Source organism: Eptesicus fuscus, chromosome 8 (genome assembly GCF_027574615.1).
Source record: "Eptesicus fuscus isolate TK198812 chromosome 8, DD_ASM_mEF_20220401, whole genome shotgun sequence".
Taxonomy (NCBI): Eukaryota; Metazoa; Chordata; class Mammalia; order Chiroptera; family Vespertilionidae; genus Eptesicus; species Eptesicus fuscus.
This window is the reverse complement of record NC_072480.1, coordinates 78672763-78689120: the sequence shown is the minus strand read 5'-3', so window position 1 is coordinate 78689120 and position 16358 is coordinate 78672763. Positions and strand designations below refer to the sequence as shown.

General features: G+C 43.5%; 1 protein-coding gene across 2 annotated transcripts; it reads left to right on the top strand.

The window, feature by feature from the left end:
- The first annotated feature begins 1125 nt into the window (after window positions 1–1125).
- On the top strand, window positions 1126–15663 carry GINS4 (GINS complex subunit 4). Of its 2 annotated transcripts, XM_054720025.1 has the most exons (9): window positions 1126–1207; window positions 1257–1298; window positions 1939–2046; window positions 7549–7635; window positions 8951–9064; window positions 11814–11911; window positions 12076–12164; window positions 15071–15161; window positions 15257–15663. In XM_054720025.1, the coding sequence occupies exons 3-9, from the start codon at window positions 1951–1953 to the stop codon at window positions 15351–15353; spliced, it is 672 nt and encodes a 223-aa protein (XP_054576000.1). In that variant the 5' UTR covers window positions 1126–1207; window positions 1257–1298; window positions 1939–1950; the 3' UTR covers window positions 15354–15663. The 2 variants fall into 2 exon arrangements, with proteins under 2 accessions (XP_054576000.1, XP_054576001.1); XM_054720026.1 differs by lacking the exon at window positions 7549–7635 and having other exon boundaries at window positions 1126–1298.
- The last annotated feature ends 695 nt before the right edge of the window (window positions 15664–16358 follow it).

Here is a 16358-nt window from a genome sequence, read left to right as displayed (position 1 = left end):
TTTGATCTATCCCTTTGCCTTCAGGAAGACACATGTTCTCACTTATCAGGCAGTGCCACTGAAGCCCAGAGAAGTGACTTGTTTAAGGTCACACCTCTGTTAAGTAAGGAAGCAGAAGCTGGACTCCACCTCCCCAAGAGAGTTGCCGTGGGAGATTGGAGAAGGCAGTTTGCAAGGGAAATCTCTGAGTAAGTAGAGGAGGTCATTGGTAACGGTGTGGAGAAATTATTGGTACTTGGACTCAAATCTGAACCACTTAAGGAATACTGTGCTAATAAAGACCATTGAAAAGCTAGGTAGTGAGAATTGTGGAAGAATGGGACTGTGCTCAAACATAGCCCAGTGACCTCATGTTCCAGCCACCTAATGCTGCATAACAAAGCACCCCAACACTTAGGGGCTTAGCACAATAGTTTGCTCACTAATCTGCAGTCTGGGTAGAGTTCTGCAGGGACAGCTCTGCTTCCTCCAAGTTAGCTGGGATAACTCAGAACCTGAGTTAGAATCGTCTAAAGGCTCCTTGAATTCAGACACGTGGGGGACAGAACAGCTAGGGCTGCTCGGCTCCTTGGACAGCGCCCTCTATCCCAGCAGGTCTGGGCGAAGCCTGAGAATCCGCACTCCTCGCCGGCTCCCAATGCTGTTGCTGCGGTCTAGTACTGCAAAGGTTTTTAGTTCTGGAGGTAGTGGCCATAGCTGAAGCCCCGGCAGATGAAGGAACCAAAAGGACCCAAGAGCAGTGGGTGGAGAAGATGACCCAAGAGGTGACGTGGCCTGATTTTAACAGGCCCTAGTTCTCTCTGTTCAAATCGCCACGGGAGGTGAGGGGGTTGAGGAGAGGTGGAAGGCAGACACCACCGTGTCTCCTCAGCCGCGGTGGTGAGCGCCCCCTGCCGACCATCACCGGGTGGTGCCACCCGGGACTGCACAGAAGTGCAGGGCTAAGGTGGGCGGGGCTAAGCCCCGAGGTGGGCGGGGCTAAGCCGGACCAGCCTGCCGCGTCCACGTGAGGACGGGACACGCCCCAGACGCACATCCTCACCCCGTGGGCGGGGCCACCAGGACGCCTGGCAGTGATTGGTCGGCGCCGCCCGTGCGTGGTGACGTTGTGCCCGGGAGGAACGTTTCTAAGAGGAGCGCGGGAACGGAGGAGTGGGGCGGTCTGGAAGGTCTCGGAAAGACGCAGGAAAGGTTGTTCCCGTGCCAGGTGCTCCTGGGGAAAGCCGGGGTGCTTCCCCACGGGCTTGCTTCCCCAGGAGCTTCCCGTCCTGGCCGCCGGCTGCCTCCCAAGTGCCCAGGTGAGCATCCGAGTGGGACCTCTGTGTGTGTGTGTGTGTGTGTGTGTGTGTGTGTGTGTGTTGGAGGAGGAGGTGACTGTTCGTGCCCACGGAGAGAGGGGAGGAGAGGAATATGCCCTCAGATTCCCTGAAGCTCCCTCTCGTCCCCACCACTCTCCTTCCTAAGCCTTTAGTCACTGGTCTGATGTGACTGGGCCTTGCCGGCTGTAGGAAACTAGGCATTGATTAGTTCTCCCAGCAATTGTAAGTGCCTGCTGTGAGTTAAGCACCGCGCTAAGCTCAGGGACCACACAGGGAATTACGTCCTCGGTACTTAGAGGCCAGGCACAGAGCAGACGGGTGATTCATATTCGAACAGAACACAGCCACTGCGGAGAGGACGTCTACCGGGAAGGCAAGTGATGACTGCATGGTGTGATAGGTGCTCAGTTCCAGGTGTATGTGGAAACACTTTGGGAAACTGATACCCGATCTCAGGTGTGAAGGAAGAGGCAAAGAACTGAAAAATCAAAGCCAATGCATTCTCTAGCTACTGCCAGTGAGCCTCTACACGCCCAGTTGTAGATACATAGTTGCCTGTTCTTGCAAACGAATGGAAAACACTTAGAATTCTGAGTATTGGTTCTTTTCTTCTCAATAGGTACCGGAGAAGATGACAGAGGAACTGGATCTCCCGGGACAGGACTCTGATGGGGGTAGTGAGGAGGTGGTCCTAACTCCTGCAGAGCTCATTGAAAGGCTGGAGCAGGTGAGCACCCCAAGTAGAATCCCCTTGCTCCAATCGTAGCCTTTTTATTTAGTCCAGCGGTGCAAACGTCAGGGATCAGGAAATGAAGAAATGGAATTCAAAGCTTATTTCAAGAGAAGAGGGGCTGGATCTTACCATCTACACAGAAATTAAAAATAGGGGTGCCAGCCTGTGTTAGAGACCTCATCATGTCAAATACAAAATCCTCAAGTGGGGCCAGGAAGGAGCAGCTTTGGGTACATTTACTAGGACAGTTCACAGAGCAAGCATTTGTTACTTGCAGGGACTACAGAAATGTGGTGGTGACTTGTAAGTTTTTGCCTTCGTCCCTTGAAACATCTGTTGGTTCCCCTGTGGAATGCCTAGTTTAGCAAGAAAGTACTGAAACACTTTTTTTAAAAAAGAGAAACCTGATATTATTATTATTCACCCTTTTCCTCCCATATACTTTATTTTTTCAACTGTTCTCTATATTCCACTTCTTATCTAAAATCATTTACAGGCTATCTCTCCATTCAGTCATAATAGCTATGGTTTGATTATTTCCTGTGTGCCAGTAACTGTTATTTACAATTACTATCTTGTGAAGCTATAGTGTTCAGACTACCTGTATTTAAATTCCTCCGTGCCGTTAGTCTATTATGTGACCTTAGGCAAATTACATAGCTTGTCTCAAGCACTTCTTTGACTGTACAATAGAATTAATAATAGTAGCTACCTCACAGAATTGTTGTGGGGATTAAATGAGATAATACATTTATAAGATGCTTAGCATATTATATTATCTGACACATGATAAGCTCTCGTTGAAGATTAGCTGTGAGTAGTAATAATTCTTACAACCCACTAAGGGAGGTATTGCTGTTATCTCCATTTTACACATGAGGAAACTGAAGCTTAGAGATGTAAAGGAATTTACCCAAGGTCACACATTGACAGCAGAACCAGGAAATAAACCAGGTCTCTGACTACCAAATGTATGTTCTACTTTTAAAATATGTTTTTATTGATTTCAGAGAGGAAGGGAGAAGGAGAGAGTGATAGAAACATTAATGATGAGAATCATTGATTGACTGCACGCCCCCTACTGGGGATTGAGCCCACAACTTTGGCTTGTGCCCTTGACTGGAATCGAACCCTGGACCCTTCAGTCCGAAGGTCGACCCTATCCACTAAGTCAAACCAGCTAGGGCCAAAATGTATGTTCTTAATCCACTACACCTGCTGCCTTATTCTTGCCTACTCCCTTTCTAGAACTCACTCATGTTTGTTACTTTAGTACCTGTATTCTTCATTCTTTCCTACCATATGTGCCATCATAATTTTAAAATTATCTTATATCCTAATCCTTACTATATAGTAGCAATTCTTAATTTGTTTTTATATCACAGACTTTTTAAAAAATCTGGCCCTTCTTTCTAAAATAATACATCTATATATCCATGCAAAATTTGGCATGTGATTTCAGGAGGTTCACAGACACCCTGAAATCTGCTCTTCTAGTTTGTGGATTAGAAAGAGCAGAGGAGGTGACACAGTAAACACTGTTATCAGGACCTCTAATAACATTTCATTCAGTTTTCCTTCATTATAACTTTGATGAAATGTCATAGGAACTCCAGTTTAAGAGCCCCTGACTTATTAGGAAAGGATTCATTGAACAAAAAGCACAAGGCATAAAGGAAAAATTCAACTACATTATATATTCAACTGCGTTAAAGTTAAGAATTCTGTTTTTACACCTTGAAAGTAAAAAGACATGCCACAAAACTGGGAGAAAATATCTGCAACATAGATAACTGACAAAAGATTAGTATCCACAGTACATAAACAAACTTTACAAACTGACCAATAGGAAAAAGAAGTCTTAACAGGCATCTCCCAGAAGCAGGAAGCAGGATGGCCGACAGTCATACAAAAAGATGTTCAAACTTTTTAGTGGTCAGGAAAATTAAAATTTAAATCCCAATGAAACAACACTTCATACCCATCAGATTGGCAGAAATGAAAAAAATGAACAATATAAAATATTGGGAAGTGCATTTGTATACTGCGGGGAGCATATAAATTGATGCCGTCATTTTGGAAAATAATTTGTTATTGTCAAGTTGAAGGCCCACATATCTTTTGGCCCAATCATTCTACTCCCTGGTATATACCCTAGAGGAAACTTTCCTGTGTACTCTAGGAGGCATGCACAAACTGTTTATAGCGTTGCTTGCAATAATACTGTAAATACCCCAATATTCTACAATAGAATGGATTGGATAGAACAATAGAATGGATTAAAAAAATTTATGGCATATACACACACTGAAAAAACAACAACAATAAAGCAAATAAAAGGTAGCTCCTGCTACAGCATGGATAACACCCAGGAACATAACAGAACAACAAAAAATACGTGCTGAAGAAACTTTGAAAACGATTGTTGAAGGAAGAGCTTGCCAGCTTGGATGATGTGGCACGCACTGGTGTGCTGCAGGTGCCTCAGTGATGTTGACCCTTCACTCTCGGGCAGCCAGAGCCACCAGGCTGGGTGTCACCAGGGCTCCTTGGAAGGCAGCCTGAGGATAGTGGCGTCTGACAGCACAGCCTCAGCTTGGCAGTGGGCGAGCTTGAGTTGTACCTCTAGCCCGATGCTCTCTTGCAGTGCCCTGAGTGCAGCCAGGGAATTGGTCCACCACCTGGACACTGACTGAGGCTGCATAGCCTAAGAAGCACCCTGACAAGGGCCACTGATAAACACAGCTCCAGGAGTAGATATGGGGTATTCCTGAATGTCTGCAAAAACCGACTTAAAAGTTATTGCCTACAGTGCATAGTTTTTCATTTTAATGATTGTATTAGTTTGCTAAGACTGTATATCAAAGTAGCACAGACTGGGTGGCTTAAAGATCAGAAATTTATTTTCTCAACTGGAGGCAAGAATTCTAAAATCAAGGTGCCGCTGATTGGGAAGTTCACACTTGCATACTGCAGTGAGCATATAAATTGATACAGTCAACAGGTTGATTTCTTTTGAGGCCTATCTCCTAGGCTCATAGATGGTCATCTCCCTGTGTCTTCACATGGCCTTCCCTCTGTGTGTCAGTGTTCAAATGTACCCCTCTTAAAAGGACTCCAGTCATATTGGATCATGGTCCACTTTTGACCTCATTTTAACTTAAAGACCCAGTCTCCAAATACAGTCACATTCTAAGGTACAAGGAGTTAAGACTTCGACCTATGAATGAGGGGTGGGAGGAGACACACTTTAGCCCACAACATGAACAGATTATCATTAAAAATTTTGATCAAGAACAAGAGGTAGCCCTAGCCAGCTTGCCTCAGTGGATAGAGCGTTGGCCTGCGGACTGAAAGGTCCTAGGTTCGATTCTAGTCAAGGGCTCGTACCTCATTTGCAGGCTCAATCTCCAGCCTTATTTGGGGTGCATGTGGGAGGCAACCAATCAATGACTCCCTGTCACATCGATGTTTCTCTGTCTCTCCCCCTCCCTTCTGCTCTCTCTAAAAATCAATGGAAAAACATTCTCGGGTGAGGATTAAAAAAAAAAAAAAAAAGAACCAGATGTTGCCATTTTAATTGTAGAACCTAATTATTTTTTTAAAAGACCATGGATTTAAACACAAGTTTCTTACTGAAAATTTTGAAAAGATTTTATTTTAAAGTTTTATACTAATACTAGTATTTTCCCCCCTGTTTTATATTTTATCATAATTTCATAATGTAAATAAGAAATCTCATCCCCAAATCTAGTCCATTTTACCCCAGTGTACCATATCAGCACTATCATTTTTTTTTTAAATGATAGCTGTTTTTTTTTTTTTTTTTATGCCCTGTCATCTAAAGGTTGGAAAGCCCTACTAAGAGTTAAAAACAACTGTAGGGAAACTGTACAGAATATTAAACACCAAATTCAGGCTAATGATTACCTCTGAGGAGGGAAGGACACAGAAACTTTTAAAATAATGACAATGTTTGATAATGAAGTTATATGTACACAGATATTTATATCACTATTCATGTTCATATGTATTTTATAAATATTTTGTAGCTATTAATATTTAATAAAGTCAGTTAAAAAGAAAAACTGCTTTATAAGTTTTCCATGACAGTTTGCTCTTTCATTCATTATACTAGAGGCCCAGTGCATGAAAATTCATGCACTGGAGGGGGGCGTCCCTCATCCCAGCCTGCCCCCTCTCACAGTCCAGGAGCCCTCAGGGGCGGAAGGGAACCCACAATCAGGGGAAGGCGATGCTCCCATCACCTGCAAGCCTCGGCCGGCCCTGGTTACTGGAGCCTTGAGCGGCTCTGGGCGGCTGCCATCCGAGGCTTGTCTGCGCTTCAGGCTGGCCCTGGGAAGCTGGGGGACTGAGGGCGGGTCCGGCTGCACCATGTACCTGCGCCTTCCCTTCCCCTCCACCCCCCAGCTGGGCTGAAAGGACTGGGGGACTCTGGCGGGGCTGAGGGGACTGAGCGCCGCCATCTTGTGGCCATGGGTGCCACCATTTTGTGATGGTGTGGTGGTCAATTTGCATATTTTCTCTTTATTAGATAGGATTTTTTGTCTTTCTGGGGAACTTCTGTAACACTAGTACAGAAGCTTGAGCACCTGTAAAAACTTATGATAGTAACAATACCCAGTACTTAAGAATGTGTCTTGATGGTGATAATTGGAGAAGCAGAGACTCAATGATGTCAAAAGGAATAAATAGAGCCTAATTGGCATGTAATTCTGAGCTGTGCTAAAACTAAATTTCCTATAACTGAAAGATAAGTATACATTTCCTCAATCACCTATGGGCATTTTCATTTTCTAAGCCTTGGTAATTTCTGAAATGCACCAAGCATCTATGCCTGAGTCATAAATTAGGGGTTTAAACTCTTGTTCCAAAGCTGTTTAATAGAATATCCGCTTCGATTGCCATTCTTTATATTCTTGGACATTAGTAAATAACTTAATCTGTGTTTTCTTATCAATAAGTTGAGGATAACTATATTTCCTCTCAGATATTATGATGAATAAAAACTATTTGCAAAGTGCTTTGAGCTTCAGGAATGAAGAGATGTATAGATTTATTAGTGTTACTGCATCTCCCCAAATAGATAAGCGCTAGTGCCCCCTGGTGGAAATTGCAGGTGAAGGAAATGTGTTGATGCTACTTGGTGAAAGGTACTGTTTGAACACCAGGTGGTGTTACTCTCAGCAACAGATTTCCTGACAACATTTTTGAAGTGAACAGTGATTTTTTTGTAATGTTGGTTAAATATAAGGTTGCAAACCCAATTTCCTACTAAAAGAAATGGAAAAACTGTTATTAAACAGCTTATCTTCAACACATTTCCAGTATTTCCAACTGGTATGCAGTTTTCTTTACCTGAGACAGCTGTGATTTTCATGGGGTATGTACTGACTTACAGGGTTGTTTTGCTCCATTATGAGTGGTGTGTGTGTGTGTGTGTGTGTAATTTTTTTTTTTGGTGTTCTTTTTTAGGCTTGGATGAATGAAAAGTTTGCCCCTGACCTTCTTGAAAGCAAGCCTGAAATTGTAGAATGTGTCATGGAACAGCTAGACCACATGGTAAGAGCTGCTTATCCGAGGGTTATAAAGGAAGAGAATATTAAAAGGGTTTGTCAGTATAGTGAGAGGTATGATAGCAAATCTGCTCTGTGTGGCCCAGCCTAGTTTGTTTCTTAAATATTGAATTAGTTATCTACATTTACAAAGCATGAAAGTACCTGTGAATATCTGAATATCAGCTTCCCATGAAAAGTCTAAAAACCTGTCATCACCAGCCCCATGTTTTTATACGAGAACAGCTGACCAAAGCAAGGTAAGGGTCTCCCCCTTTCCGTGAAGTCTCAGTGCCCCATAGGCCCTAACTGCTCACCTTTCTCCTATATCTTACCTGCCTGTTCACAGTAGACATGTGAGTTTGTGGTCTTTGTCTTAGATGAGCTTGGCTTAAGTCATTATCAACCTCAGAGTAGCTTTAAAACATTGATATTTTATGGTTTCTCAATTGATGTTTTAACTACTTTTTAGACGTTAGACATTTCTTCTGTCTGCTGTATTATCTCCTTTACAGTTTGGTTGGAGTTCTTGTAGGCCCTTCTGACCAATCATATTCAGATTCTATTTAACTGTTCTAAAAGTACAGGTACACCTAGTTTGTATGTGCATTTTAATATATTTTTATTGAGTAGAGGGAGGAAGAGAGAGGATAGAGAAATAGAAACATTGATAACAGAGAAATATCAATTGGCTGCCTCCTGCATGCGCCCCACTGGGGATCGAGCCTTCACCCTGGGCATGTGCCCCAACCAGGAGTCCAGCCATGAGCTCTTGATTCATGGGCCAGTGCTCAACCACTGAGCTACACCAGCCAGGCCAGGTACACCTAGTTTTATTGCACTTCACATATGTTGACTTTTTTACAAATTGAAGGCAAGACCCCCCTATCAGCAAAAAGATTATGACTGGCTTTATTGTGGTGGTCTGGAACAAAACCCACAATATATCTGAGGCATGTCAATTGAGTATTGTTTGAACTTTATGTGATAAGACTGAAGTCATATATTATTTGTGTAATTAAGGAATTAAAAGAAAATAGAACTCTTAGAAGTATTTTGTTCTCCTTTGACCTAAAGGTAGTGTTCGAGTCCTCAACATTGCCAATGATGATGGTCCTTGTGAGCTCTGGGTAGATTAAACAAAAAAGGTTCTTAGTCTTTGAATATCATCTATATATTAAAAACCCAGTGGTCGTAACGACCAAAGACCGGTCACCAAAAGGCTGTGTGCGTGGCGAGGCATGCGCGGGTGGGCAGGGCCACGCGATTTTGCGCGCTGGGCTTCTAGTGTTTTTTATAAACTTCATTTTCCCTTTTAATAGGAAGAAAATCTCAGGAGAGCAAAGAAGGGGGACCTGAAGATCAGTATCCATCGAATGGAGATGGAGAGGATCCGCTATGTCCTTAGCAGCTACTTGCGGTGTCGGCTCATGAAGGTTTGACATGGAGATACCTGTAGGCATTAAGGCAATGCAGTCTATAATATAGACAGCACATCTTGGGGAAAACTTGGGCTGGGGCCTGGGAGGGTCCAGGCCCTGAAGATGCTGCTGAGGTCCCGTATCAGGGTAGCTATAGAGTAAGAGGGAGGGTACAGGCCCTGAAGATGCTGCTGAGGTCCAGTATCAGGGTAGCTATAGAGTAAGAGGACAAGAGATTGTCCTGGAGCATAGAGGGGACATGTGCTGCACACCTCTGGTAACACATTTTTAGCCAACTTATTGGCTGTGTGAATGGTGTCCCCTGGAGCTACAGCCTGGCAGTGCTGCCTTGACAGTCAACCAGAGCTCTGCAGCCATCTAACTTGTAAAAATGAAATTGCAAAACATTCCTATTTTGTATGATAATCTGTTTTAACCCTAGAAAGTTCTTACTTCCTTGAAGTTTCTTCTCTTTGGCTCTGCTTATCCCCTTAGTTATCACAGAATGAATACATGCTCCTATGTAAGAATTCTTTAGACATCTGAGGACAGTTCACGAGTCTCATTGAGACCCTCTCAGTTAAACGTTTCAACCATTTATTTCCATTTACTCTCCTGGTTTCTTCCCTACAGAGTTCTAGTTTGTCAGTTTCCTTCTTTAATTATACCACCTGAACTGAATACAAAATTTCAGTTGTAGTTTGGTCATGTTTGTGAGAAGCAGGATGATCGCTTCCCTTATTTTGGATATGAAAATGGTAATAATACCGCCTGGTATTACATTAGTATGTTTGACAGACTCCACACACTGAGCTCATATGCACTCATTGTTAACTTTAACCTTATCTGAAGTTTTTCAGTTATCGTTACCCCTTCCTGTCACCATCTGGTATTTGTATGGCTGGATTTTTGACTCCTAAATGTAGGGTTTGATACTTATCCCTCTTAAGCTTAACTTATTAAATTGGGTCGTTTCCATGGTCTCTAGATCCTGACCTTGTAACCTAATGTATTAGCTCTCTCTTAACACTTTATGTCATTGCAGGTTTGATAAGTATGTCATCAAAGATCTTACCTGACTCCTTAAATAGGTCTGGGCCAATGATAGAATATTCCACCAAAGACTTTCCCTACCCATTGACATCTGTCAGTTGAATCAGTATTCTTTGTTCAACTGTTTATGAGTCTCCCATTCTATACTGTCCCATTCAATTTGTAAAAAAGTCAACATATACAGTTCGTCCCCAAAGGTGTCATAAAGACATTATCATGTTTTGAAAATATTGAGACACACAGTATGCCTCTTCACCCTCAACTACCAGGCCACTCACTTTTCTGTTGTTTTTTTGATAAATCCTCTTGGTGTTAACTTACTTACTTTTCTTTGAATTCATGAGCCATCTTTTAAATTATCTATTGTAATATAATGCCACATATCAGGGTTAAAGACACTAATGTGTATGTGAAGATTCCCTACCTTCTGTATTTGGGAAATTTTCAAAAGAACTAATTCTTCTGAGATTAGGAAACTACATAAATTTTTAGTACACTAAGTGATACAGTAGTAGTAGCAATTTACATATAAAAGGAGTAAGTTCTTTGTGCACTTATGCCCCTTATACATGTTAATTTAATTTATCCTGGAACATAATTGATCCAAGCCAAAGGACTTACAACTCCTTTAAATAAATAACGGCTTGTCTAGCTGGAATGGCTCAGTGGTTGAGCATTGAACTATGAACCAGGAGTGCACAGTTGGATTCCCGATCAGGGTACATGCCTGGGTTGTGGGCTCGATCCCCAGTGGTGGTTGTGCAGGAGGCAGGCGATCAATGATTCTCTCATCATTGATGTTTCTATCTCTCTCTCCCTCTCCCTTCCTCTCTGAAATCAATACAAATATATATATTTTTTAAAGAATAAACTAATAACTGCTCCTTTAGCTTGGGCTTCAGATCCTCCTCACCATCGTCATTTCCCTGCTTACATCAGTGACTTCAGATAGCAGACTGATCCCTTCCAGGTTCATGTCTTTCTGTAGCTTTTAGCTATTTTTTTCCCCTGGTAGTTCTTAGCATTTTTTTTCCAACCCTTACCTCATTGTAGGCTTTATGCTTGCTGTTTACATTTTTATAATTAAGTGTCACTGTTCTATCTGCTTCTGTATTCTGTATGCATCTTTCCAGCTTTTGTATATGTTTCTTCTCATAGAATACCCTGTACAATTACATAAGATGTTAAATAATATACCCTTTTCTTCCTCTTAAATATCATTTACAATTGTATTTTCAGATTATCTTTTATGAAAGCGTCTAATTAGTTTTAGAGCCCTTAAGTTTCCTCTGAATTTTTTGAAACCTACCTTCTTGCAGTCTAGAATATAGGTCTTACTTTTAAAAACAGTCTTGACCAAGAAGACTTGCCATTGTTGAAGTCAATTTTTGTGTTGACCTCAACGTATTTCAGAAAACTAGTGCCTGGCCGGCATGGCTCAGTGGTTGAGCGTCAACTTCTGAACCAGGAGATCATGATTCAATTCCCAGTCAGGGCACATGCCCAGGTTGTGAGCTAGATCCCCAGTGTGGGGCGTGCAGGAGGCAGCCAATCAATGATTCTCTCTCATCATTGATGTTTCTCTCTCTCCCTTTCCCTTTTCCTTCCTCTCTGAAATCAATAAAAAAATATTTTTTTTAAAAGAAAACTAGTATGTTTGGCACTTGAATTTTGACAGATGTTTCATGATGATTTCCATTTGTCCTCACAGATAGAGAAGTTTTTTCCTCATGTCCTTGAAAAGGAGAAAACACGCCATGAGGAGGAGCCTTCCAGCCTTTCTCCAGAAGAGTTTGCCTTTGCCAAAGAGTGAGTGAGCAGTGAGTGTGGGAACTGCCTTTCTTTCCCAGGCCTGTGAGCATGAGTTTTGGTGGTTTTGTGCACGAAACCGATCTCAGAGCCATTGTCTGTCTGATAATGGGTTGGCTCCTACCAGTTGGGTTGTCATAGCGATTTTAATTTATGTATTTCAGGTACATGGCAAACACTGAGACCTATCTAAAGAATGTAGCCTTAAAGCATATGCCTCCTAATTTACAGAAAGTGGACCTCTTGAGGTCAGGTAAGAACATTCTCTTTTCAGTCATCTGGAGGGGCCATCATTTACATGCCAGGTATCTTCAGGTGCTTGAGAATAAGATCTTTGCCTTTACTCTTTTTCTCTCAAACATGAAAATAAGTATGTAGATAAGCAGGAAAGAAAAGAGAAGAAGGGTCTTGAGTTCAAAACAGAAAGTCATTTAAAGCAGGTGTAAGAGTAGCCAGGTGTTCTTCAAGGTTGGGTTGAAATTCTTCTGGCTGCCGTTATAGATGTAGACTCGCTCACACATTCAGTCACTTGTCCTTCAACAGTCATCCAGTGGTCTAGTGGGCATCTGCACTGTGCTGGCCCTTCTGGGCACTGACGATACAGGGTCTCTGCTCCCACAGAGCTGGCCGTCTCTTCCTCACAGATGCCAGACTGTGCAGGGACTGCCCAGCTTCCAAGGAGGATTTAAACGGGAGCCTAAGGAAACCTTCAGTGATTCCTTCTTGCCCATAGTAAAGGCTCCTAATCTTTTCGTTGTGAAGAGTTTCTCTCATTATGGAAAAGGTGGGAGGGAAAGAGGCGCTGGGGGAAGTGAAGCATGGCCAACACCTCCACCTCTTGCCCTCTTTACAGAATCCCCTTAAAATTCTGCTGAGGGGAGGGACTTATGGTAGTAACTCATAACCTTGGATCAACTAACTGGAGTCCCCTAGCGTATAGCTTAAAGTCCATATCTGTCTTTCACAGCTCGCCATACCTGAGCAGGAACTTGTCAGACAAAATTGCCAAACCAGATCCAGCAGTGCTCCAGGAACAGGAATCCACCTTGTTCACAAACTAAGCTTAGTGTGCTGAAGCCACAAGTTCAAGTACAACTGAGCCCTGGGCATTTATCTCCCACCAACCTGTGCTGCGCCACACTGACCCCTGTGGCAGGTGGAGGAGCTAGGACAGGATGCAGCATGGTTCCCCAGATGTCTTAGTCAACTCAGGCTCTGATGACAGCGTACCACAGACGGGGGGTCTCAAACAGCAGACATTTATTTTCTTACAGATCTGGAGGCCAGAAGTCCATGATCAAGGTGCTGGCAGGGTTGGTTTCCTCCAAGGCCTCAGTCCTTGGCTTGCAGTTGGCCACTCTCTCTCAGCCTCTTCACCTGGCTGCCCCTCGTTGCACCTCCCCCAACCCTGAGTGTCTCTTCCCCTTCTTATAAGGACACCATTCAGATTAGATTAGGTCCCACCCTAACGGCCTCATTTCAATGGCCCTATACCAAACACATTTCCATTCTTAAGTACTGGGGTTAGGGCTTCAGCACATGAATTCGGTGGAGGCACGGTGCAGCCTGTCACACCAGGACCAAGCCAAACCCATACCAGATTGTAGAACTCTGAATTGGTCATTTTGGTGAACCTGCCTGAGGGAAACAGAAGGCCCAATCCATGTCCAGTTCAGCTGTTTTTGTCTGCACCTTAGAAGAACAGGAATGCAGCAAGGACCACATCCCTAATCATTACCCATTGCTATGGCGACCAGTTGATTAAAGCAGCCATAGGACTACTGATGGGCATGCATCTGAATTCCTGGACCTGGACCTAAGCCGTTGTCCCAGAACTTCTATTTGATGCTGGTGGACACCTCCTAAAACACATGTCGCTGTCCTGGATTCCTTATAGGGACTAGAGCCAGTCTGGAATTGGAAGCTGGGGGACAGCCTGTCCTGGTGAAATTGGAGACTTGCTTTGTTAGCCCAGATGTTGTGAGTCCCCCTCAGACCTCTGGAGCACTGTAGACCCCGATGGCAGGGTGGGGGAAGGCATGCTGAAATCTAAGCTGGGTCTCCTGCAATCAGTAGCTTCCTAGTGGGGTCAACTGACCCTGAAGTTGGAGTCTCTTTGGCAGGCCCAGAACCCTGGAGCAGTCAGGGCACCCTCCTTAGACCTTTGGAGCCAATTATCCTGAACCCCCTCCTGTAAATGAGGGAATCAGGGTAGTGTGGAACCTGAGCTGGGCTCTTAAGAACCGAGAGTCAGTAGGTTCTGGACCCTGCAGTTGGTGGAGTCTCCAGGTACAAATGGAGCGCTAGGAAATGAGCTGTCGAGCAGCCCAGCTTGGGGCATTTGAGGTATTGGTTGGTGGTTGAAGAGGAGGGATGGCACAAGTTCTTTACCTCTAATCAACCAGTGAGGGACCACTTAGGCTAACATTCAAGACTATCACTTTTTATCCCAGTGTTTCTAAGATAGCAGGACCTCTAATAACATTTCATTCAATGTCCCTTCATTATAACATTGATGAAATGCCATAGGAACTTAATTCTTGTTTATATTCATTAACCTACGATAAAATTGATTTTGTTACATGTTATTTCACTTAGTTGCAGAATCTATCAATGACATTAAGTGAGGACTTACTGTACTCTCTCCTCCTACTCCTTTATATTAGAAATATTTTCTAGCCAGATTTGTACACTCTGTGCCCCCCAGAAGGTCATGCCTATTTCTGCCGTGGCCTTTGCCATTGCCTACCAGGGTCATGCTTCCTCTTTAAATCCTGCTCTTTCCTTATAACGCACATCGACTTCTTTCTCCCCACATCATTGGGGAAGTGTGCCACTCGTGTGCGGCTTCATCCAATGCTGCTATTACCACCTCGTCCAGAGACCATGTGTTCCGCCTGCCTGTGTCCTCCACAAGGCGTACCAGAATTCCCTGCACGCCTGAAGTCCTTATCATTTGTTGAATGAATGGTTGCTCTGTGGAACCTGGTGGGAAGTGTGCTGTTTCTAGAAGCCAGATCTCTCCTTAAACCATTCTACTCCCAAAATGCTTTTATATCACGGGTCCTTTAGTGCTCGGTACAATTAATCCCAGCAACTTTTCCCATATTGGTTGTGTTAGCTGAGCATTTTCTGATTACATTATTGTTTTTGTGACAGTTCCCAAACCAGATCTGGATTCATATGTGTTTCTGAGAGTGAAAGAAAGACAAGAAAACATCCTGGTAGAACCAGAAACAGATGAGCAGAGGTGAGTGCTGCGTGTGACTTGGACAGTAAGAAATATTTCTCCCGATAGACGACCAGCTGAGCTCTGCACATATATTTTTTTTCCTTCTTTTTCAGGGACTATGTGATTGACTTGGAGGAAGGCTCGCAGCACTTGATCCGATATAAAACCATTGCACCTTTAGTTGCTTCTGGAGCTGTACAGCTAATTTGAAACCAAAAATAAATAAACAAGAAAGAAGACATGGAACCTTAGAGAAAATATTTAGAAGCCACACATATCACTCTGTGCCTACGGACAACAGGCTTTTCTCAGCAGTGCTGCGAGTCACTTGGGCATTGAGAAGGCACTTGGGCAGGGTTCCTAACTTGCCACGTACCCTAACTTCCTGCCGGTTTGTCTAGAATCAGCAGGTGGGGCCATCGCTCTGTTCAATCTACTGGGCAAGTACATGACTCACTTTGTGCACCTTTTCCCTTTGTAGTGTTTTTTTCTTTTTTTATAATTTTACTGTAGAAATATGAGGGGTTTTTTTTTTCTTTAAATATATTTTTATTGATCTCAGAGAGGAAAGGAGAGGGAGATAGAAACATCAGTGATGAGAGAGAACCATTGATTGACTGCCTCCTGCATACCCCAGACTGGGCATCAAGCCCGCAACCCGGGCGTGTGCCCTGACCAGGAACTGAACCATGACCTCTAGAGGGCTTATAGGTCGACACTCAACCACTGAGCCATGCCAGCCAGGCCCTTTGTGGTATTTTTTGAACTAAGGAAAGTGAGGCAAAGGTAATTCATAAAGAGGCATTGCTGCCTGTAATTTGGGTACTGTAGTTAGCGCTGACCTGGTGGTGGCATGAGAGTTCATTTAATCTTCCTAGTGGATAGAGTGTAAATAGATTAAAGAAAACAGCTGTGACCTTCTTCTCTGATGTGTCTCTAAATTGTATAAACCTTTGGAACCTCTAACATTGGACATCAAACCGATTTCTGTCTTGCTTAACTGAGAGTCACAACTAATCCAATAAATCATTAAGTTTCAGTTTTGTGGCAGAAGGAGCCTGGGGACAGTTCTCGGCTTGTAGTCTAACACAGTATGTTCTCCCTGCTGCTGACCTGCAGCCTTCCCAGAACCTCAGGCAGCTTCGCCAAGCCAGCCTCCAGGCCATCTGGTCATCCTTGGCCAAGGCTCTGTTAGCAGAATGGCATTAATATCCT